The sequence below is a fragment of the Hypanus sabinus genome, chromosome 12 (genome assembly GCF_030144855.1).
Source record: "Hypanus sabinus isolate sHypSab1 chromosome 12, sHypSab1.hap1, whole genome shotgun sequence".
Taxonomy (NCBI): domain Eukaryota; kingdom Metazoa; phylum Chordata; class Chondrichthyes; order Myliobatiformes; family Dasyatidae; genus Hypanus; species Hypanus sabinus.
In genome coordinates, this window is record NC_082717.1 from 50,903,160 (window position 1) to 50,929,224 (window position 26,065).

Below are 26,065 nucleotides of genomic sequence, written 5' to 3' on the forward strand. Positions count from 1 at the left end.
GGTTTGTGGTGTAAAATGCTTCATCCAATAGTTGTGTGGTGGAGAACTCATCCCCATTGCCGTTCATCCACGAGGCACCTACTCCCATGAAGGCACAGAGGACTCCAGATACTGACAAATAGGAGGGATGGCTACAATATTGTGGAATCTGGAAATTAAAAGCACGTGGGCTGGCACAACACTGCACTCAGAACCTCAGTGGTTAGCTATCAGGGGTGATTGTCATCATCTTCATGAAAGGATTCATGAAGGAGAATGCTGGTTGCAACTCACGAGGGAGGTATCTCATAACTCATGGAGTCAATATTGAACTTGAACTTGTCATACACAAAATGGGCTTATTTAAGCTATGACAAAGGAGGCTGCTTCTGTGTTGGTCATGTGTCATCCACAGGCCACACAAGCATGCATGGATAATTATGGAACTTGCATTCAGGTATACATGTAAACGGTTGGATGAAAATAAACTTGAATTTGAACTTGAATCTGTTGGTTGCCATAGACAAGTTCAGGTATTTTTGGCATCTGCATTCCATCAGGCTGAGGAAAGAAATATACTAATTTCCGACAGTCTAATACAGAGGCATACACTCCAAAAGCAAGTGACAATTTTGGTCACTTGTCTTGCAATCACAAGACCCTTTTGGGCATTATTAACTTGGAGTTGTGCAAGTCCGATTTCCTGATTTATTGGCGCTGAGCAGGAGCGGGAGTGTGGCCTTGGTTGCAGCAAGGACTAGGCCTCAGGCCATGGTGTTGTCTATTGGGTGGTTGTGTTTTACTGATATCTGATATGTGCTTGCTACCTTGCATGTGCAAGGACTACGCCTCAAGCCTTTTTACAGCCACCCGGGAGAGTTGTTGGGAGCTGATGCAAGCTAGTCCACTGGGGGTGCGGTTGTGGTGTGGCATCCAGGCTAGAGTCGGTGCTCCATGCTAGTAATGGCCTGAAATGGTGCTTCCATTAGAATTACATCATTTCATACACTTAACATGTGGTGAAGTGGAAATACATCTCTACCAAAGGAATGTAAGGCACTCCTTCCCTCTGCTAACCTATAGGTCACCCTTGGGCAAGGATAGTGTCTGCTTAGCTCCCTGATCAGAGTCACGTGAAGCCATAGGAGCAGGTGGTGGACGGTCGTATGAGCAGCTGGTGCATATCAGGTCCTGGTTAAGTGACCACTGATGCCAGACAGATCACCTCTGAAGAGTATTGATAATGGCTGGGGACAGCTGTCTTGCAGACACTGCCCAGAAGAAGGCAATGGCAAACCGCTTAAGAATAATCATGGTCATGGAACGACCATGATCAGCCAAAGTCATATGACACAGCACATAACAAATGAATGAATATACTTAAGCTCTGCACTTAATGATGCAACTTGTTCTTTAATTTCTTAAGCTTTTTGTATTTAAAACTATTCTGTTCTGAATACAGCAAGTTCAATTACACATGAACACTATAAATGTCATTGAAATACACAAATTTTAGTTATTCTAATTACATAACAATGGAATATTATGCCTGAAACCTACTGTCGAAGTGTCCATCCATTGCCATTTGAACCAGGCAGTACCAATTGTGATTCCTACCATGTGCTACAGGGTAGTACAGAATGCACATTCAAATCAACATCTTGAATGTTTCTGACAGCCAGATTTGTTCTGTAGTTGACCGAACAATCTGAATGCATCAAAACAACTGGCAAAAAAACACATTGTGGTGATCTCAAAACAAATGTGCACAATTCTGTCTGGAACTATTTTCTTAATGAAATTCTGAGATTTTTTTTTGTGAGAAATGTCTCTGTGCGTCTCCAAAGAGAAAAAAAACAAACCAAACCAAAGTTCAGTTTGATGAAAAGAAATGGGTATTGGTGATCCTCAGCTGTGATCATCAGTGATGTGGATGCTTCCCCAGTGTCATGGATTATTGATAACCTGAATGACAGACCACAGTACGCGCGCTTGCAACACTGTGTGTCAGACAGAGTGGTTGGCAGGACTGCCCTGTCTCCCTCTCTCTTCATCATCTACACTTCAGACTTCAAATACTGCACAGAGCCTTGCCATCTTCAGAAGTTATCTGATGACTCTGCCATGGTTGGATGCATCAGCAAGGGATATGAGGCTGAGTACAGGGCTATGGTGGGAAACTGTCACATAGTGGTAGCAGAATCATCTGCAGCTTAATGTGAAAAAGATTGAGGAGCTGGTGGTGGAACTGAGGCAGGCTAAGGCACCGGAGACCCCTGTTTCCATCCAAGGGGTCAGCGTGGACATAGTGGAGGATTACAAATACTTGGTGATATGAATTGACAATAAACTGGACTGGTCAAAGAACACTGAGGCTGTCTACAAGAAGGGTCAGAGCCGTCTCTACTTCCTGAGGAGACTGAGGTCCTTTAACATCTGTCGGATGATGCTGAGGATGTTCTACGAGTCTGTGGTGGCCAGTGCTATCATGTTTGCTGTTGTGTGCTGGGGCAGCAGGCTGAGGGTAGCAGACACCAACAGAATCAACAAACTCATTCGTAAGGCCAGTGATGTTGTGGGGGTGGGACTGGACTTTCCGACGGTGGTGTCTGAAAGGAGGATGCTGTCCAAGTTGCATGCCATCTTGGACAATGTCTCCCATCCACTCCATAATGTACTGGATAGGCACAGGAGTACATTCAGCCAGAGACTCATTCCACGGAGATGCAACACTGAGCGTCATAGGAAGTCATTCCTGCCCGTGGCCATAAAACTTTACAACTCCTCCCTCGGAGTGTCAGACACCCTGAGCCAATAGGTTGGTCCTGGACTTATTTCCACTTGAAATAATTTACTTATTATTATTATTTAATTATTTATAGTTTTATATTGCTATATTTCTATACCATTCTTGGTTGGTGCGACTGTAACGAAACCCAATTTCCCTTGGGATCAATGAAGTATGTCTGCCTGTCTCTAATGCATATCTTCCAGCTGAACAATAGCAATCTCCAAATAATTTCAAACAATCATCATCTAAGTATTTTTAGGTACTGTAGTATACATATGTGCAAAACTGAAGAAGGAAAAGATTTTAACTCTAAGCTGCATTTTACATTGTAAGTTTACATTGAGATTCAAGCTGCTTCAATATTTGTACCTCAACTGCTCGAGCTATTTGCCCTCATGCTTCTGCAATGATTTTAAAATAACTACTTAAGATTTATAAGAAATAATTCAAGAGTACCTGTGACCAAGTTTTATGGTTGCTAGTAAAAAATGACAAAAATACTTACAAAAGAGAATAGTTTTACAAAATATTATATTGCTTTGAAAAACTCAGAATGACAGCTAATGGTTCAAAGAGCAAAAATGCACTTATACTCGGAACTTTTAATGCAAGTACTAACCATCACATTGCAAGAATGAAAATCTGTCTTGAAAATTAGCCCAGAAAATATGCTGCACATCATTGCAAAAAAATGCACGCCCATCAGCAGTGAAATTACTTCTTTCTTTATATAGAATTCTGTCCATATTTATAGATAATTTGGTCATCTGGTTAGAAATTTTCTTTCTCGGAGAACAGCAATCACACCAAAGGGAAAACCTCTGTACTATGTATTATTGTCTTGCTAAAGTAGTCATTGCAGTATCATAAAATGAGTTATAGAAAACATAGAAAACCTACGGCACAATACAGGCCCTTAGGCCCACAAAGTTGTGTCGAACGTGTCCCCACCTGAGAATTTACCAGATTTCCCCATAGCCCTCTATTTTCCTGAGCTCCATGTACCCATCCAAAAGTCTCTTGAAAGGCACTATTGCATCCGCCTCCACCACTGTTGTATGATAGTATAGCTATTGCAGAATGATCATGCAATACACTGCTCCCTCATCCACTGTCACCCAAGAAACACTCATCATTCCATCCTCCTCTCACACCTCTATTAAGCATGGACTAAAGTGTGTGTCCACAGAGAGAGAGCAAGAAGCAGCTTGCCTTCATAACGGCAGCACTGTGGTGCAGCGTTTAGAGTAGGTACCTCATGGCTCTGGCATACCAGGATGTTGGTTTCATGTTTGAGTGGAGTTTCCATTTATTCCCCATGATTGGATGGACTGCCTCTGGATGCTCCAGTTTTCTGCCGTATTCCAAAAACATGCAGGTCAGCAGGATGAAGGCTGCTGAAAGGTGCCCAAAGATGGAAATGTGGGGGGAGTAGGTCACAGGAGAACAAGGTGGACAGAATGGGACTCACGATAACGATACACCTGGAACCAACAGGGACCTGATAGGCTGAATGATCATCTTTCTGCAGTTTAACAAATAGCACTAAATCTATTTGTGCATGGAGGCAGGACATCAGTAACTCACATGATGTAGTTCATAAAATACGTTCATCTCAATGTCAGAGTCAGTCATACAGAACAGAAGAAAAGCCCTTCAGGATGTCTGAACATCCACATCCCAAAGAAATGTGGGTTAATTGGATGCTGTAAATTGCTGCCTGTGGGTGAGAGGCAGGAATTGGAAAGAGTTGATAGGAATGTGGGGAGAATAGAATGGGACTTGTGTCGGATTATGCAGTAGAGTGGTTGATAGTCAGTACAGTCAAAATACATGTTTCTGTGCTTTATGACTACAGAGCAATATAGTGCAATAAGAAACACTGTACAGATTAAATCCTCTCAGGTGCTGTTTGTTATTTTAGGACCTCACACTGCAGTGAGAATTAACAGCACAGCATTTTTGTATTTCAATTTTACTTTTGTGTTCTGTCGGCTTTATTCAAAACATAGAATTCTTTCCTCATTAAGAACAGATTGCATCTTCCCCTAATTCATAATCAGCAATTTATAACTTAGTAGCACACAACTTTTAGTGCATCTCAATAATCAGGAGAAAGAGAAACAAATTCCAAACTTGTATCATTTGAAAAAAATATCAACCCTGTGGGCTATACATAGGAGTTATCAGATTGCTTTGGAGGAGTTTTGATTTGATTGCCAAGAGCATCAATAGTCAATTGTAATCCACAGCTTAAGCATTAGTAATTATAGATACTTGTTTCATATATTTATTTTTAGCTCCACAAATCAGAGAATTAAGTATTCTTTTTTGTATCTGATGAAGGTTTACATTCCCAAAAAATATTATTTATCCCTTCAATTTAATTTCAATAAGATTAAGATCATTTAGTGGATCCAAATCTGTCACTTTTTCTTGAAATCTGTTAGACTGTAATTGCTCGGCGGTGTATTTCAATATATTTCATAGTTTCCATAGCACTGAATCAAATTTGATGCCAAAGAAATAACAATTATTTTTAAAAATTTAAGCCAGTTTGCACTGAGTGGCTTGCATGAAGTTGGTTTACACTGAATTACCATCATAATTAACAGGGAGCTGTCTACAGGGCCCAATCAATTCACTAATATTCCATGCGAATCTCTTATCATCTTTCCTCATTTAACTCTAACTTTCATTGCACCATTGCAACAACAGGGACAATTTCATGCAAAAAAAAAACAATTGATAAAAGGCAGCTTCAGGCAGTTGATTAAACATTTGATCAAAGATCCAAGCATAATGCCACGTTATGTGAATAAGCATTGAAGAAGAGATGTTAGAGCTTGTGGCAAAGGTGGCTGAAGGCATAAGAGTTTAGAAGAAAGAGTAGGGAATATGTAAACTTCTTGAACATGAGGAACTTACAGCCCATTACGCCGTTGGCACTTTGAAGGTCCTCCATCTCTGGCAATTTTCAGGGCTTCCTTCATCACGTCAGTAACTTCCTTTCAGTTTTTCTCTACTGTCAGTCATGCAAGTTCAAAGTGGAGGCTCAGGAATACCATTGCATTCAGATGTAAAAATATTCTTCATTGCTGTTTCCACAACAATTTTGTTTTATCAGTCAGGATTGTTAGTCTTGAGCTGAACCCCTGAACCTGGAGATCTGGTGAACTACTCTTAGCCTGGCCTCTACACTTTGACCTGTTTGGTATGGGTGACTCTACCAAGAGGCAAAGCATAAAATCCTGACTCTAGTCAACATAGCTCTCCAAGTCACAGAGGCGTGTAAACCTCTCAGATACACAAGCCTCCAATCCGTAACAGGGTTTTGGTGCTCTTGAAGGGAATATGAGGATGAGAAATGTAAATTAAAGCTATTAGTGGACTACAAGTTCAGTGATAGACTGGAAGTAATTGGAAGATTTGACATTATTGAATGAGATCATTTATGGGGGCAACTTAGTGCAGAGACCATGAGAGTACTAGATTTATGAAATTTGGAAAAATAAGATGATAGATAAGAGTGGATATAGACAACAAAATCATGGAGGATACTGTATAAACAAATATAAGATAAACATTCAGCTCAGTTGAAATTGAGGCCAAAGGTTTTGAGTACAGGCAGTTCCTGGGTTACGTATGAGTTCCGTTCCTGAGTCTGTCTTTAAGTCAGAATTGTACATAAGTCAGAACAAGTACATCCGGTATTATTTAGCGTCAGTTCGTCAAATGTTTGTCTTAGTATATAGTATACATTTTACCTTTCTATGCATATAAAACACTTAAGAAACGTATGTATTCCAATAATTAAAACAATGCGTTGCTCAGTAATAATTGTAGCTTTCATTGGGGCAGGGCATTTCACATTCTCTGTTATTCTCACTTTATCCTTTATCCTTTAAAATTGTTCGGATCGTTGACCGACTGTAGCCTAACACTTTTCCAATGACCGATGGCATTTCACCTCTTTCCAACCACTATTACTTCCACTTTATTTTCAATTGCGAACGCTTCCCGTCAATGGAACAGAAACACCGCAGGCGGCGGGTCCCGAGCTCCGCCGGCTCCCGAGGTCCGCTGGGTCCTAAGGACCACTGCACGGAGACAGGCTAAATGGGACAAGTGGGGGCTGTGCTGGGTTTGGGTATTTGATCCTCCACAATATTCCATGTGGGAATTTAAACTAGAGGTGGCAGTGTTTTTTTTTAATGAGGTCGAGTAGCAAGCTCAACATCAACCCGGCACGGATGGTAAGGGAGTCACTGGATCAACATCAACCCGGCATGGGAATAGTCTGTCACTGAACCTCTGTTCTCCAGCCTGGCACTGATCTCACTGCGCCACCAGCCGACCGGAATGGGTGGTGGCGGGTTCAGGGTGAATCTTACTGAGAAAATTTTAAGCCAAATACAAAGTTAAACACTCAACACAGTGTCAATGGTAATGACTTAAAATAGCGTACGGCGTGGCAATCCAACTTAAAATGGCGGACGGCATCACGATCTGACTTAAAATAGCGGACAGCGTTCGCCTTCCTCGGTTCGTAAGTACGAGTTGTCCGTAAGTCGGACGTTCATAACTCAGGGACTACCTGTATCTAGTTCATGAATGATAGTGAATAGACTGGAATAAAAAGAAGTATAAAAAGATAGATTCTGGTGTGCCCTAGCGCTTAGTTGAAGAAAGATTTCTCTCAGAGGAGAAGAGCATTCTAAAAGCACAAGTATCAGATATGTCTAGAGCAATGGTGGTGAGGTAGATCTAGATGACATCAGTGTACAATAAAAACTGACTTTGTGTCCGTGGATGGCTCAAGGGGCAACATTCTGATGAGAAACAGCATGGGGCCACTGACAGATCATGAACGAACACCAGAGGTAATTAATGCTGGAGGAGTGGACTGGCTGTCAATGGTGCAGACCAGAAACAGATGACAGCAATGCACGTTTTAGGGCTCTTCTGAGATTAGTGGATTACTGCCTCATTTACTTTAAAGTAAGCAAACATGTGGAATCATCAGTGCTTTGTTTTTTTATATAGTAAATGTCATTCCTCCTCTGGATACTTATGGGTCAGTGTGACAGTTACAACAAACTTGTTTCATGACTCTGTAGCTAAGACAAATGTACATAAAGCATAATGGCACTTTGTTCTCTATATTTAAAAAATCCTGACAAATAAGAGAAAATCTGCAGATGCTGGAAATCCGAGCAACTCATACAAAATGCTTTCCTATCAGACTCCCCCTTCTCCAGCCCTGTATCTCTTTCACCAATCAACTTCCCAGCTCTTTACTTCATCCCACCCCTCCTGCTTTCATCTAACACCTTGTGTATCTCTCTCCCCATCCCCCACCTTTTAGATCCACTCATCTTTTTTTTCTCCAGTGCTGCTGAAGGGTTGCAGCCTGAAACATCGACTGTACTCTTTTCCATAGATGCTGCCTGGCCTGCCGAGTTCCTTCAGCATTTTGTGTGCATTGCTGACAAAAAGTTCATACTTATAGAGTCATAAAACACTGCAACACAGAAACAGGCCCTTCAACCCATCTAGTCTGTGCTAATCCATTAATCTGTTTAGTCCCATCTATCTGCACCCAGACCATAGCCCTCCTTACCCCTCCCATCCATGTACCTATCCAACTTTCACTTACATGTTGAAATCCAACCCAAATCCACCATTTCCACTGGCAGTTCATTCCAGACTCTCACCAACCTTGACTGAAGAAGATCCCCTTCTTGGTCCCCTTAAAGATTTTGCTTTGTACCCTTAACCATGACTTCTTGTTCTTGTCTCACACAAACTCACTAGAAAAAAGATTGCTTGCATTTACCCAATCTAAATACCCCTCATAATTTTATATACCCTGTCACATCTCACCTCATTCTTCTACATTCTAGGGAATAGAGTACCAATCTATTCAAACTTTCTTTATAACTTAGGTCCTCAAGTCCAGGCAAAATCCTTGGAAATTTTCTCTACAATCTTTCATTCTTATTGATATCATTCCTGTAGGTAGGGGACTAGAACTGCACACAATACTCCATATTATTCTTCACACAAGTCCTATGCAACTTCACCGTAACTTCCCAACTGCTGTACTCAGTACTTTGATTTATGAAGGCCAATGTGCCAAAAGCTCTCTTTATGACCCTATCTACCTGTGACACCGCTTTCACGGAATTATGGCCTGGAATTCCCAGATCCCTTTGTTCTACTGTACTTCTCAGTGCCCTTACACTCACCATGCAAGTCTTAACTTGGTTTCTGCTCCCCATGTGCAACACCTCACACCTGTCTGCACTAAATTCCATTTGCCATTCATTCAGCCTATTTTTCTAGCTGGGCAAGAACTTGCTGCAAGTTTTGACAGCCTTCCTCACTGTCCACTAGGCCCCAATCTTGGTGTCATCCACAAATTTACTGATTCAGTTCATTATTTTATCATCCAAGTCATTGATATAGATGACATACAACAATGGACACAACACTGATCCCTGTGGCACACCACTTGTCACAGGACATGAATCAAAGAGGCAAACACCTACTATCACTTGCTGGCTTCTTCCAATGTCTAGTTCAATTTACTACTTCACCCTGAATGACAAGTGACTAAACCTTCTTGACCAGTATCCCATGCAGAATCTTGTCAAATGCCTTGCTAAAGATCCACTGCCTTGTCTTCATCAACTTTCCTGGTAACTTCACTAAAGAAACTCTATAAGATTGGTGAAGATACTAGGTCCTCTCCGACATGCTACTGAATAAATTATGTGATTTTTGTAGAACAGATTTGCTGAATATATTCAGTAATTTATTTTTATATCTAATGATAAATAGTTGCCATATATAGATTCCACAGTTACAATAGCTATTACAGCACTAATAACTATAATTATTGTTGGAAAAGAACCATATCTGTTGGAGCAAAAGAATAGAATAATCATGAAAAATCATTAAAATTTTCACTTATTGAGCTTCTGGAGTAATGCGATGGATTATTGGTTGTTCCAGTACCAACCAATTATTGCTTGGTTATAATATTAATCTTGTTTCATCATTGAATCATGATTCCAATCATTTTCATTCAATGATCTTTTACAATACCTTCCTTTTCACTGGGGCAGCTTTCCTGCCAACCATCAATCACCCAGAAAAGTGACTCAGTCCATTATACCTGATCTATAACAGTTTTCAGCTACATTCCGAAGATTATAACGGTGTGCTACACACAGTGCTGCAACACAGAGTCGGTGAGCTGCAGTTACAAAAGAGGTATATTCCAACTTTGTGGCCTCGCTTTAAAACCTTCCTGATCCCGCCCTCCCCTGGTGGAAATGCTTTAGGGGGTGCATATTCACAGATCTGTCCCGTAGTCGGACTTTTCCCCTTGCTGGTGAAGCATGCTTGGTGCCCTCTTTGGGACCGGCCTCAATGCCGGCGCGCGCCGCTTTGTGAGCCAGTTCAAGTGAGCTGGGAAGTGAGTCGCCACAATGTAATAAGTTACATTACTTTGCAAATTTCTTTCAAAAGTTCAAAATAAATTTATTGTCAAAGTAAATAGTGTATATGTTCACCATATATAACCCTGAGAATCCTTTTCTTGCAGGTATACAAAGTAAATCCCAGAAACATGATATCGTGTGCAAAAGACATCAGACTGCAAATACAAAAGAGAAATAATAATAACAAAGAAATAATCAATATATATCAGGAAAATGAGATGGTGTCCATGAAAGTGAAAGTTCTATTCCTTCTATTCTTGTTTTATTCTAAATTCCTAATATTGTTGTTTGCTTCTACATTATATTAAGCAAAATGGAGGGAAAGATCCTAGTGTCATCAAGAGTGGCATTTAGCATACTTGATGACAATTGATTGTGTTCCTTTACACAATCAATATTAATTTCTCAAACCCTCCAGTGAAATACAGCACTACCAGTTTAACACATCACACATCTATTTTGACATTGTGATTTTAAAGTCTTACTTACCTCTCTCACAGGACCTGCCAAGAAATCCAGATCCAGAACAGTCACAAATATATCGGTTCCAGCCTTCTCTACAAATACCATTATTTCGACATGGATCACTAAGGCACTGCTTTGGAAGTTCCTTGGCACATGAAGGTTTCACTCCAGCCACATTTTGGATCTCAGCCATCCTCCGTATGTCTTTACTTTGACCATCAATAAACAAGTCTCTAATACAACCAACATAGCCATAATTAAGAAGAGCCGTCCATACTTCTGTTGGAAAAATAAGAGCTGCTTTGTTCTCAGGAAGTCCACCAAGATATAAGTCATCATCCAAATCCAAAATTTCACTCTCCCCATGTGCCATGTATGGTGAACGCTTGCTGTTTATGGATATAGTCCCTGTAAAGGAAATATATAGGAATTAAAAATATATAACTTTTCATAACTGTTTATTTAGGAAATGATTGTATAATCACTTAGTTCAGTCATTGTGTACTCTTCCTCAAGTTTAAAGTTAAAGTCAATTAATTTTGTCCAAAGTTCTGGATTAGTTACTTGACATATCCATGCCCAGTAACTAATTCATTAGAAGAATGTCCCTTTAGAACAGAACTGAGGAAGAATTTCTTAACCTATATTGGTGAATCTTAGGAATTCATTACAATAGACAGCTGTGGAGTTCAAATCACCGAATATATTTAAAGAAGAGGTTGATAGGTTCTTGATTAGTAAGGTCTTCAAAGGTTATGAGGAGAAAACAGGAGAATGTGGTTGAAATGAAAAATACATCAACCATGATCGAATGGTGGAGCAGATTCTATTGGCCAATTGGCCCAGTTCTGCCCTAACGTCTTACAGTCTTAAGACTGTACAGTACATTTTGAGTTTTTACCACTATAAGGATAATTTAAGGAAAATGATCTACAGATAAACCATCAAAGACATCATGGGAGCTCAGCAAAGGAGGACCAAATCATTGATAAGGTCAGGTAAATGAATAGATGTACTAATACAACAACATTTTATTTGTGAGTGAATATTTAACAATCCCTTTGTGTGTTACCAAGTAACACCTTAATAGGTCATTGTAACAGTTCCTAAAACAAACCACATCTCAAAAATCAGTTTAATGATGGGGCAAGTGAAGTTACCCGCTTTGGTTCAGTAGCCTGATGCATGAGGAGTAATAAATGCCCCTGAACCTGGTGGTGTGTGTCCTAAAGCTCTTGTACTTTCTTCCCAATGGCAACAACAAGAAGAAAGCATGGCCTACATGGTGAGGGTCCTTGCTGGATGTTGCCTTCCTGGGACAGCGCTCCATGAAGATGTGCTCAATGGTGAGGTGAAGGCTTTAGCTGTGATGGACTGGGCCATATCCATTACTCATTGTAAGATTTTATGCTCAAGGCCATTTGTGTTTCCATACTAAGCCATTACATAATCAGTCAATATACTCCACCACACTCCTCTTTTACTCAAAATGATTTTAAAAGGGAACTGGGTGTGTACTTCAGAACTTTCAATATTCTGATTAAAAAAAAAACACAGGTTTGGCATTAAACATCAGAACAACCAGCCAAAGAACAGTGCACTACATATCTTTTTCTCTGCTACATACTTCAATATTCCATTACTCAAAGGTAATAGGCAAATATGATATTAAAATGGTTAATCAACTTAACAGCGCCGACAATAGTGTATTTTATTTTACATAACACACTTGTATCCACATATATTTTATTAATTTACTTTAGATATTTTGGCAGCCTTTCAATACAAATAAACAATTTTATTTTGCTTTAATGCATTTGACTGAAGTGGACTTTCTGAGCAAGATGCAATTATTGTATAGCAGTAATGACTAATTGGGTCTGAAGAGAGATTGACATATTAGTATAATTGGTGGAGACTTATAACTGCATCATCAATCATTTGTGAAGACTTGTTTGCTACTATGCTGCTACTGTGATAGATGTCAATAAAATACCATTGTTGCTGTTGGAAATGACTCGATGAACTAAGGCATAGAAACCAAATTACTTGATTGTTGAAAATGTATATTTCACCTGGGTATTTAGTTTTGAGCCCAGAATACTATGCTTGGTTCTTGATTAGTAAGTTACTGAGACTGAAAATAAGTGTTCAAACAGTGCTCATTATGACACCATAAGTTACTTAAAAGTTTCTGGTGTCTAATACAGAAAATGTAAAATGTTTTTTTCACATTTAAAATTACTCCTATAAGTACTATTTTATTCCTTTTACACTAATTTGGATGGTAGCCTTCAAAATGGTATCCTTAAGTATTAAAATTACAATGCATCCTAATATTATTATTCTCCAAAATCCACTGATATTTGTCTCCAATGAAATTCAGGAGTGCTCTGCATTACTTGCAATCCTTAGTGTTATGCTTGTTACCATGTTTACAATACACTGCGCAGCAAAGTAAATATATGGTGATGTATTTTCAGGCTCCATTTTCTTTCACAAGTATGAAAGATCTGTTTTCACCTAATGATCACTTGATAAAATATTAGATTGTACCATTTACTGATGACATTTTAAGTAAATCAATAGCAGACTACTGTACTCCCACAGAAAATGTGACTGACTGTATGAATAATAGGGATTGAGTGGCTGTGCAAGCAGTTGCACAATAACAAGTAGCTTTGTAATCTATAATCCTCAAAATTGATCATAAGTATTGCATGGGAATTTGACTTGACAGAGTCTGGGCTGAACCTGTGAATATACAAGCTGAAAAACAGTTGTAATAGTGTCAGAAAGGGATAGCACCTTATCTCCGGTGGCTTTTCATTGTCTACAGTTTTATAGTTTTCATTGTACTACTGCTAAATAGAGGGTCAATACCTAAGACCAGAGAATCCTCATCAAAAGATTAATATCTAAGTAACACAAACATTTCTGAAGAATTTATGTAAGTAAAATATTTTCATGTAGATGGTAATATACTGGAGTGAAATGAAGAGCGACTGGCTAGCAAGAAGCAGAATAAGCACAAATATATCTTTATCTTCTTAAAAAAATTAAATGAGTGAAGTACATCAGGGAGCATTGCTGAGACCTTGGATGTTTAGTCTTTTTAACAATGATTTGCTTGAAGCCGCTGAAGGTTTAGTTGCTAAATTTGGTGGTAACACAAAGATAAATAGTGAAACGAATATAAGGAGGCTATAAAATAGGTTGAGTAAGTGGACAAATGGGAAATAAGTGATTACCCACTTCGGCTGAAAAATAATAAAACCCCTATTATCTAATGGCAGAGCTCTGAGATGCCGAGAGATCTGGATCTCCAACAACATGATTCATAAAAGGCTAGTAAGCAAATACATTACGTAGTTAGGAAATATGATCAGAATGATACTCTCAGTGCTTGAGAAACTGAATACTAAACTAGGATTGATGAGACCATATTCGGGATAGCAGATATCTGAAAATTTGTTTTGTATCCAAGCAGGAACTACAATTTCTATTGTTTGTGGCAGCAGGAGCTTTAAAGTACAGTAGCAAGGCTGTCATCAGGGATAATCCTCTCCCGGTCATCTACCAGAAATTGTTCCTCAGAGGATCCACGCAGATTGACCCTGGGAAGTGTCACGTGTATGTGCAGGGTTCAGCTCAAAATATAAAGGGGGGAGTGAGAAAGGGAAGAGTTTCCTAGATTTAGTTATGATATTTAGACCTCTCTCAGCCTCAAGTAAAGACATTTCACCACCAAATTCCATGTGCTTTAGGAATTCTGCTTCCTGAAACAAGACTTCCAATCAGCCAGCAGTAACTCAATCACTGTCCCATCATAACCATGAGTAGGCAGAGTAATTATTAGTTCTACACTATTGCTCACCTTTTGTATTTATTGAGAAATCTAAACAATTGTAAAACTTGTTAACACTAACTCACCTTCATGCATAAAAGAAACATCAACCTTACACAAGCATGCTTTGAATCCACTTCAAAGCATGCTTATTACATTTCAATATATTTTAAATGAGGGGTACGAGAAAATAACTAAAAAAGTAGCTGAACATTGCTGTTTTCTTGTCCATAATAAAAAAAAGCCTCCCTGTGTTATAGTAAAATTGGCTCAATTCATGGAGGAACTGCAACATTTATTCATTAGATTAACAATGTAAATCATCATTTTCAGAGGTTTGTAACAGGATCCAAAAATAGTAATTTTGCATATGGTGTAAATTTTACTTAATTATAGGTAATTCAGTATCTCGAGCTCATGCTTATTCATCAGGAAATGCAAAGAAAACTTCAGTTCAATATTCAACACAACACAAACATATCAATTGTCTTACAGTTTCAGAGAAAACTGCTGATGAAAGGACATGGGGTCAAGTGCTGATGGGGGCACTTGTCTGTATTGCTTTAATTCAGACGGTGCAAAGAAAATCATCAGTTGTCTCATCAGGGGAACATTCAGCCAGAGAGAGAACTCCAGGACTCTATGAATTTTTTCACTGATGTTGCATCCACTTGGTGTGAAGGCAGAGATAGAAAGGGAGCAACGTATATAATTTATGTAGTAATATATACAGTGGATTATGGTTATTTAGGCTATCAGTTAATCGGGGCAGCCACTTATTTGGGCCAACAAAGCACAAAAACAATCAAAAAATAGCCTGGATTCCCTTCCTGTGGGACATTATGCTGCTTAATTGAGGCAAGGGGACTGTTGCCAAGCAGCTTCTAACTGGCATCACTCACAAGCACATGCATGGCATTAGACACTACACTCTGCTTACAGCAAACAGCGTGTTTGCGTTCAAAAGTCAGTGATATTTGGCGAGAAATAAGCAGTACGACAATTCATAACCATTTTGTTCATTGTAATTTCAAGCATTCAGGCTTAGAAATGCCAGAAACTACTGGGAGTGAAAAATAAATGACTTCACTACTTCAACAAGTTAGGGACTATGAACAATTTGAAGATGTCAACTGTCATCCTGAATGTTACAATGAAAATGAAAAGTTGGAGGATATAATCATTGAAAGCATTATATTTAAACAGTCCATTATCTGGCACTAGGTGGCTGCTCATATTTTGTTCATTTACACTCAATCAAAAGAACATGGCAGCATACTCTGTATGAATTTTCTGTTGACAACGTTCAGAAACTAACACACAGCTTCAGAGTCCTGTATTTGTGGTGTTCTAATTTGTTCTGTATTTCATTTAAATACATAATTTGTCATTCATTTAAATGGTAAGTTTTTTTTACCCCTTTTGAACTATTTCCGTGAAGCTAATTGGGGCAACAACTTAATTTGGCCAAGATATACTTGGTTCCGATGTGTCCCAGTTAACTGGATTCCACTTTATTTTATTTTGTTGATTGTTGTTCATCTCTAAGCCAGCAGGTGTCATGATGCACTTATCTCAATCTTGTGATTGTCATTGATGCCAAAGGGTCGGTAAAGTGGACATGTGCTCTCAGTAAACTTGAAAGCAAATAAAGTTTCAAAAAGACGGAATTTAGTTTTCACAATTGTGGTGTGTTAAAATACAACACGATGCCTGGTCTGAATGAAAGGGACAGACCTATTTACCATAGCAGAGAGGTCAAATGCAAAGGCACAAACATTTCCTGCTATTGGGAAAAGGTTCAGAGGTCGTTTGAGGAAATATTACATTTATCTAATTAGTGTGGCCATATGGAAATCAGTACCTGAAAGGACATTAGCAATCAAGGTAAAAGTTATGTACAAACAAGTTGGTTGAACTCAGCAGGTCGGGCAGCATCCGTTGAAAGGAGCAGTCAACGTTTTGGGCTGAGACCCTTCGTCAGGACTAAAGGAGGAGGAGGCAGGGGCCCTATAAAGAAGGTGGGGGGAGGGTGGAATGTGTTAGGTGAAAAACCAATCAGAGGAAAGATCAAGGGGTGGGGGAGGGGAAGCAGGGAGGGGATAGGCAGGAGAGGTGAAGAAGGTATCTAAGGAGAAAGCACTATGGGTAGTAGAAGAAGGCAAAATCATAAGAGAGGTGAGAGGCAGCTAGAAGAGGAGGCAGAGTGAAAGTGGAATGGGGGAAGGGGGAGGGAGGGAATTACCGGAAGTTGGAGAATTCGATGTTCATACCAAGGGGCTGGAGGCTACCCAGACGGTATATAAGGTGTTGCTCCTCCAACCGGAGTTTGGTTTCATTATGGCAGTAGAGAAAGCCAGTATGGACATATCCGAATGGGAATGTGAAGCAGAGTTGAAGTGAGTGGCAACCAGGAGATCCTGTCTGTTGTGGCACCGGATGCAATAGATGACCCAACAGACTCACAAGTGAAGTGTTGCCTCACCTGGAAGGACTGTTTGGGGCCCTGAATGGTGGTAAGAGAGGAGGTGTAGGGACAGGTGTAGCACTTACGCTTGCAGGGATAAGTACCAGGTGGGAGATCTGTGGGGAGGGACGTGTGGACCAGGCAATCGCAGAGGGAACAATCCCTGCAAGAAGCAGAGAGGGGTAGAGAAGGAAAGATGAAAGGTAAGGTAAAAGTAAAGGTAAAAGTCACAGTGTAGTCAAGAAGGATTAAATCTGCTGTGAGAGATGATTTACTGGAGAGCAAGGAACTACAAGGATTAAAAACAATTCCTCAGGAAACTTCAAGTCTGCTTGATCATTTGCCCTGAATAAAAACATGAAAGACTTTTGTTCACATCAGGGAAGGTGCTAAATATAGAAACATAGAAAAACAACAGCACATGCAATGCTGTGCCGAACATGCACTTACTTTAGAAATTACCTTGGGTTGCCCCTAGCCCTCTATTTTTCTAAGCTCCATGTACCTAACCAGGAGTCTCTTAAAAGACCCTATCATTTCCACCTCCTTCACCATCGCCAACTCATTCAACACACTCACCTCTATCTGCATAAAAAAATTGCCACTTACATCATTTCTGTAACTACTTCCAAGCACCTTAAAACAGTGCCTTCTTGTGTTAGCCATTTCAGCCCTGGGAAAAAAGCCTCTGACTATCCACACGATCAATGCCTCTCATCATCTTATACACCTCTATCAGGTCACCTCTCATCCTTCATCACTCCAAGGAGAAAAGGCCAAGTTCACTCAACCTTTTCTCGTAAAACATGCTCTCTAATCCAGGCAACATCCTTGTAAATCTCCTCTGCACTTTCCACATCCTTCCTGTAGTGAGGTGGCCAGAACAGAGCACAGTACTCCAAGTGGGATCTGACCAGGGTCCTATATAGCTGTAACATTACCTTTCGGCTCTTAAGCTCAATCCCACGGTTGATGAAGGCCGATGCACCGTATGCTTTCTTAATCATGGATTCAACCTGCGCAGCAGCTTTGAGCATCTTATGGACTCAAACCCCAAGATCCCTCTGATCCTCCGCACTGCCTAGAGTCTTGCCATTAATGCTATATCCTGTCGTCATATTTCACCTTCCAAAATGAACCACCTCACACTTATCTGGGTTGAACTCCATCTGCCACTTCTCAGCCCAATTTTGCATCCTGTAAATGCACCACTGACAGCCCTCCACACTATCCACAACACTCCCAACCATTGTGTCATCAGCAAGTTTACAAACCCATCCCACCACTTCTTCATCCAGGTCATTTATAAAAATCTCGAAGTGGAAGGGTCCCAGAACAGATCCCTGAGGCACACCACTGGTCACCAACCTCCATGCAGAATATAACAACTCTTTGCTTTCTGTGAACAAGCTAATTCTGGATCCACAAGGCAAGGTCACCTTGGATCCCATGCCTTCTTACTTTCTCAATAAGCCTTGCATGGTTCCCTTATCAAATGAAATCCAGATACACCACACCTACTGCTCTACCTTCATCAATGTCTTCTTCAGTCATATCCTCAAAAAATTCAATCAGGCTCATAGGCACGATCTGCCTTTGATAAAGCCATGCTGACTATTCCTAGTCATATTATGCCTCTCCAAATGTTCATAAATCCTGCCTCTCAGGATCTTCTCCATCAACTTACCAACCACTGAAGTAAGACTCACTGGTCTGTAATTTCCTGGGCTATCTCTACTCCCTTTCTTGAATAAGGGGACAACATCTGCAACCCTCCAATCCTCCGGAACCTCCGCCATCCCCATTGATGATGCAAAGACCATTGCCAGAGGCTGAGCAATCTCCTCCTTCACCTCCCACTGTGGCCTGTTGTACATCTCGTTCAGTCCTGGAGACTTATCCAACTTGATACTTTCCAAAAGTCCACCACATTCTCTTTCTTAATGTCTATATGCTCAAGCTTTTCAATCCACTGCAGGTCATCCCTACAATCATGAAGATCCTTTTCCATAGTGAATACTGAAGCAAAGTATTCTTTAAGTACCTCAGCTATCTCCTCCGGTTCCATACACACTTTTCCACTGTCACATTTGATTGGTTCTATTCTCTCCCATCTTATCCTATTGCTCTTCACATACATGTAGAAAGCCCTGGTTTTTTTTTTAATCCTGCTCACCAAGATCTTCTCACAGCCCCTTCTGGCTCTCCTAATTTTATTCTTAAATTCCTTCCTGCTAGCCTTATAATCTTCTAGATCTCTATCATTAAGCAGTTTTTTGAACCTTTCATAAGCTTTTCTTTTTTTTCTTGACTTGATTTTCAAAAGCTTTTGTACACCACGGTTCCTGTACCCTACCATCCTTTCCCTGTCTCACTAGAACGTACCTATGCAGAACGACACGCAAATATCCCCAGAACATATGCACACCTCTGCTGTACATTTCCCTGAGAACATCTGTTCCCAATTTTTCCTTCCAAGTTCCTGCTTGATAGCTTCATTGTTCCCCTTACTCCGATTAAACGCTTTCCTAACTAGTTAGAATGCTCTTTGTTATTGCAGATGTTTTCAAGGATTTCATAACAGTACAGAGAAAAAGAAATCAGTTGTTACATACTGATGTGATCACAAATGCTTGCTGTAGAAATTACTGCTCTTAAGAACATAGGAATATCTGTAAAAGTGTCAAAAAATTAAGTTTGATTTGCACTGCAATTGATAACTTTGTAAACATCCCTCTAAAAGTTAAACAAAAATGTGTGGAAGACAGACTCAAAATTCTTTCTTGGAATATAGAAGAACATGGGAAAACCTTAAATAAATGTTTATATTTATGAAAGGCACAGATAAGGTGGATGATCACAGTCTTTCTCTCAGGGTAGGGGAGACCAAATCTAGGGTGCATCAATCTTGGATGGAAGGGGAACGCTTTAAAAAGAACCTGAGGGGAACTTCTTAATGTCGTGATGGGGAGTGTATGGAATGAATTACCATAAGAAGTGAGTGAGAAAGAAAAAATATTAACATTTAGGAAGCACTTGAATAGGGAGATGACCTAACATAAAAAATAGAAACATAGAGGGATATTGGCTGAATGCAGGAATTGGTACTAACTGGGGGGGGGGGGGGGGTGCGCTGTGTTTGGAATGAACTCATTGGGTCATGCTGTATTTCTCTATAACTTCAAAAGCTCCAATTGAAGTCAATATTCATAGGCTGTTGAGTAATTGCATCATACAGCATGGAATAGATGATTTGGTCCACTGAGTCTATGCTAAGCATTAGCACACATTTCCATTAATCTTACACTACTCCCATTTTACTCTCCTATTTCTTCCATCAATTCCATATTAGGGTGTTTTTTCAGGTTAGCACATATAGTAAGCAACTTCAGCCTCTAATCTTCAGATTTGAATATGAACTGTAGATTAAATCTAAAATGCAGCTCCGAACAATGGGTTCATAGGAACCGTGTAACAGATTAATTGCAACTCCGGACAATGCTGAGTTAAATTCTTTATTTGGGTGCCACTTGAGTGTCTGTAGTGTGGGTGCGAAAAAGGAGGTGTGAGAGTGGTGCATAGTTCAATGGAATTGTCCTGAATTGTCCTTTGATCTCTAGCATATAAAGTTTTGTATAGTGTTGGGTCAAGCAGACCTTCTTCCTCCAAAAGGGTCTCTAATGATACCTGCTGTGTCTCATTTTGGCCAATAAAGAGACCACTACATATCTACCAGTACTTCTCTCCAGTCACTTTATTCACACAGCAGTATTCCACAACCCCACATTCTAGCAGAACCTTGCAAGCTAGGGATAATTCATAATAGCCACTGCTCTTCCAATGGTGACTAAAGTTCCAGATTTCACTGCTAAATGCCCTGTAGCGATTGAAAAGCTTCAACAATATGAAGCCTTTATCTCTGAGTAATTTAGCTTAGAAGGAAAACGGGAAAAGCTGTGTTTGCCCTCTTTAGAGCAGGGATTGTAATATTTGGGAGGAATTCAAAATAATTTAAGGTTATGATCATTGATATTGTTTCCTCCAATAGAAATAATTGATGAAGAGATAGTTAATTGCAAAGTACGTTGGTAGGGATCTCATGATGGTTTTATTTTAAGCACTGAGTTATTATAATATGAAATGATTGACTTGAAAGACTGATAATTGCAGGTTTAAATAGGTTTAACGTACAAATGAGAACTTGTATATCTAAAAATGGAAAATATGAGGACTAATATGAAATAGGAACGGGGAGAAACAGCAAATATCTTTAAAGGAAATTTACACGAATTACCATCTCTGAGCTGATGGCAAAATATCAGCGTGCTATCTTAAAATGGTCAGACACATTTACGATTAAGCATCACTCAATGCTTGCAAGATACAAGCACCAACTATGATCCTGGATTAGCACAAATTCTAGAGGTTAGATTAGATCTTCAGAAGGCAAGTCATCAGGTTCAAATAACAAGGAGATGATGATTAAGTAATGAAAACCAATATTGGCAGTTCACAAGTGGGCAATTCAAATGCAGCGTGATCTTTTGGTGCAGACAAAAGCACACTTCTGGGAGGTGTTGTTCACATGTAGTGCATTTATTTGAGCTGTTCTCTGTGATGACCTGGAATTCAGGAAAGTGTTAATCAATGCTATTATCATAGTCTGCTCTTCAGTCAACATGGCTTTGTGAGGGGCAGGTCATGCCTCAGGAGCCTGATTGAGTTTTCTCAATAAAGTGCCAAAGCAAGTTGAAGGTAGAATGGTGGATGTGTTTGTTTATTTATTGTTTGAGATAGAGCGTTAACAGGCCCTTCGAGCCATGCCACCCAGCAATCCACAGATGTAACTCTAGCCTAATCACGGGACAATTTACAATCATCATTTAACCTACCAATCGGTAAGTTTTTGGACTGTGGGAGGAAACCAGATCACCCAGTGGAAACCCATGTGGTCAAGGGGAGAAATTACAAACTGCTTACAGGCAGCAGCAGGCATTAAGCATTGTGCTAACCACACCGTGCCATTGTTTAACAATGTTCCCTATGGTAGGTTCATCCAGAAAGTCATAAGGCATGAATAGAGGGAAACTTGGATAGGTAGATGTCAAATTAGTTTGCCCAGAGAAGGCAGAGGGTGGTAGTCAATGGAATGTATCCTGACTTGAAGACTGTGAATAGTGGAGGGATTTTTCTGATTTTTATAAATGATTTGGATGAGGAAGTGGATGGTTGAACTAATAGGTTTGCAGATGACATGAAGTTTGGAGGAGTTGTGGCTGATGTAGAAGGTTGTCATAGGTTACAGCAGGACACATATGGAATGCACAGTTGGGTGGAGTAATGGCAGATGGAAAAGTGTGAGGTGATATAAACTGGAACATCAAACTGCAAGGTTAATGGGAGGATTCACAACAGTATGAAGGAACAAAGTGATCATGGGGTCCAAGTCCATGTATCCTTCAGAGTTGCTGCATGAATTGATAAAATGGTTAAGAAGGCAATCAGAGGATGGAGTTCAAGGGCTCCAAAAGTTATGTTGTCGGACTATAAAATGATGGTTAAACCACACTTACTGTACTGTATTCAGTTCTGGTTATCTCACTGTAGGAAGTATGTGGAAACTGTAGACAAGTTTCAGAGATGATCCACCAGGATGCTGCCTGGATAAGACAGCATGTTTATACTCACCTTACCCTCAAGCGAGGGCTTTTCTCTTTGGAGAAAAGGATGATGAGAGGTAACTTGATAGGAGTGTATAAGATTATGAGAGGTATAGACAGAGTGGACAGCCAGCATTTTTTTCTAAGGGCAGCAATGGCCAACACCAGGGGATATCTGTTTAAGATGAGAGGAGGAAAGTTTAGGGGAGATGTCAGAGGTAAGATAAATTTTCTTTTTTTTTTACACAGAGAGTGGTGAGTGCCTGTAATGCACTGTCCAAGGTAGTGGTAGAAGCTGGCATCATTGGAACATTTAAAAGAATCTTAGATAGCTACGTGGATGTAAGCAGAATGGAGGATTATGGACAGTGTAGTAAGCAAGGCTGAAATTGATCATGGAGTATGCTTAATCAGGTCAGCGTAACATCATGGGTCAAAGGGCCCACTCTGATGTGCTGATCTATATTCCATTCATTGCCACTCACATGATGGGATGGTATGGCCCCTCATAGAGGTGAAGTTATGGAGCATACAGAAGACAGCCATAAATCTAGACATGCCTTTGCAGATTGCAGAGCAAATTACTGATGTCACAATACAAGTGCTTTGCACAATGGTAATCTAAATTATGGTACTTTTGTCATTGAAGGCATGCTACATCTGAAAGATGTGGAAGATACTGCATCTCCCCGTTCCTGATAGTCTACTTGAAAGCACCAAGACTGGCGTAAGATGAATAAGCCAGCATATGATACCTTGTGCTGCTAATAAATCAGTTGGCCTTTCAAAGTTCAACATTCAAAGTAAATTTATTATCAAAGCACATATATGTTACCAAATATTACCCTGCGACTCATTTTCTTGCAGTCATTCGCAGTCAAATCGGTGAAAAACTACACATAAACCAAGACTCACAAGCAACCAACGTGCAAAAGACAAACTGTGCAAATACAAACAAGAAACAAACATTAATAATAAATAAATGATACTGAGAGCATTGATTGTAGAATCCTTGAAAGTGAATCCATAATGTGTGTCCCATGATTAGTTCAGTGCTGTAGTGAGGACGGAAGATCAGAGCCTGATAGTTGAAGGGTAATAATTGTTCCTGAACCTAGTTGTGTGGGACACAAATCTCCTGTACGTGCTTCCTGATGGTAACAGTGAGAAGAGAGCATGTCCTGGCTGGTGGGGTTCCTTGATGTTGAACGTTGCTTTTTCGTGGCAGCGCTCTTTGTAGATATGCTCAATCCTCTCCTGTGATGCATTGGGCTGTGTCTCCCACTTCTTGGATGCTTTTCAATTCTCAGGCGCTGGTGTTTCCATGCCAGGCTGTGATTCAACCATTCAGGATACTCTCTGCTGTCAAAGTATTTGATGACATGCTGAATCTGTGCAAACTTCTAAGAAAGTAAAGACTGACATGCTTTCTTTGAAATGGCGTTTAATTTCTGGTCCCAGGACTCATCCTCTGGTATGATAGTGCCCCGAAATTGAAAGTTACTGACCGTCACCATCGTTGATCCCTTAATATGCATTGGCTCATGGACCCCAGTTTCTTCCCTCTACAGTCAATAATCATCAGCTTTTTGGTTTTGTTAACTGGTTTTGAGTAAGAGGGTGTTACTGCAGCACCACTCAACCAGATTTTCAATCTCCCAGATTCGTAATCCCCTTTGTATAGAGAGTCGAGTGGGGACTAAGCACACAGCCATGAGCTGGTAGTGATTGTGGAGGAGATGTTGTTGCAAATCTGTACTGATTGGGGTCTGCAAGTGAGGAAATCAAGGATCCAGTTACACAAGGAGGTATAGAGGACTCAGTCTTGAAACTTATTGTTCAGTTCTGAGGGGAACGATATTGTTAAATGTAGAGCTGTACTCAATGAAGAGCATTGTGATGCAAGCATCTTCACCATCCAGATGTTCCAGTGCTGAATGGAGAGCCAATGAACTGGCATCTGTGTTGATCTGTTGTGACAGTAGGGAGACTGATGCAGATCCAAGTCAATCCTCAAGCACTCAGGCTTTGAGTGGGAGTCTATTGTATGGTTAATACACCAAGTGATTCAAATATCCAGAGAAATGTGAATAGAGGAGATTCTGCAGACGCTGCAAATCCAACGTAACATATACAAAATGCTGGAGGAACTTAGCAGGTCAGGGGCATTTACGGAAAGGAATAAACAGTTGACATGATGGGCCAAGATTTTTCATCAAGACTGGAAAGGAACAGGGAAGAAGTCAGAATAAGGTGGTGGGGAGAGAGGTAGGAGTCAAGCTAGAAGGTGATTGGTGGAGCCAGGTGGGTGGGGGATGGGGGATGACATGAGAAGCTGGGAAGTGATAAGTGGATAAAGGGCTGAAGGTGAAGGAACCCAATGGGAGAGAAGAGTGGACCATGGGAGAAAAGGAAGGAAAAGCAGCACCAAGGGGCACAAGGAAAAAAATGATCAGATATCAGAGAAATCGATGTTCATTCAAATCAGGATGGCAGCTACCTTGGCTGAGTATGAGGTGTTGCTGGCCCAACCTGAGAATGGCCTCATCATAGCAGTAAAGGAGATCATAGAGCGACATGTCGGAATACGGATGGAAATTGGAATCAAAATGGTTGGCTTCCAGGAAATCCAGCTTTTTACAGATGTAGCAAATGTGTTTGTCAAAGCAATCCCCCAATCTATGTTGGGTCTCACAGATGTAGGGGCGGATTCACAGGAAGTGCCAGATACAGTAGATGACCCAAACAGACTCACAGATGAAATATTGCCTCACTTGGAAGAACTGTTTGGGGCCTTGAGAGGAAGTGGAGGGGAGGTGATTACACAGGTGTAGCACTTCTGCTGAAGAGATAAGTGCCAGGAAGAATCCAGTCTGCTGTCCTTGAATCCCTGGGAATCACCAGCCCTTATCCTGTTTACTCTCTTCTTTTGGAAACTGTACTCTTCTCAGTTTAAAGAACCATATTGACCTTGCTGATATAACAAGTAACTACATTTCAGAGATGTCACCATCAATACCAGCTATAGTCAGAAAGAAGTCTACGACAATGGAAAAGGCTAATCATCATAGTCAGAGGTAACTCTAACCATTTCCAAATACCACAGAGTTAGTTTGACATTGCAGTAATTCTGATGTTAAGCAAGTAAAATGTAGTTTGAAATTTGCTTTCCTCTGTTGCTTTTCAAATAGCATGTGCAAAACATAAATCTGGTAAGGTTAAAGAAACAAAGTCATCTATTTTAGAAACAAACAATAAAAGATCCACTGTACCACAGGTCTAATCACTGTACCACAAAGCCTATCAGAACTTTAAACCTACATGGTGCATTCCCACTAATCAAGT

At 40.2% G+C, this 26,065-nt stretch overlaps 1 protein-coding gene across 12 annotated transcripts in view; it reads right to left on the bottom strand.

The window, feature by feature from the left end:
- Positions 1–26,065, bottom strand: part of nrxn1a (neurexin 1a) — a 1,527,797-nt gene that overhangs the window by 829,788 nt on the left and 671,944 nt on the right. For all 12 annotated transcript variants that reach the window (XM_059985909.1, XM_059985911.1, XM_059985919.1 and 9 more), the window contains one exon: positions 10,771–11,154. In XM_059985909.1, the coding sequence (XP_059841892.1) occupies positions 10,771–11,154 (384 nt within the window). The remainder of the gene's footprint in view (positions 1–10,770; positions 11,155–26,065) is intronic.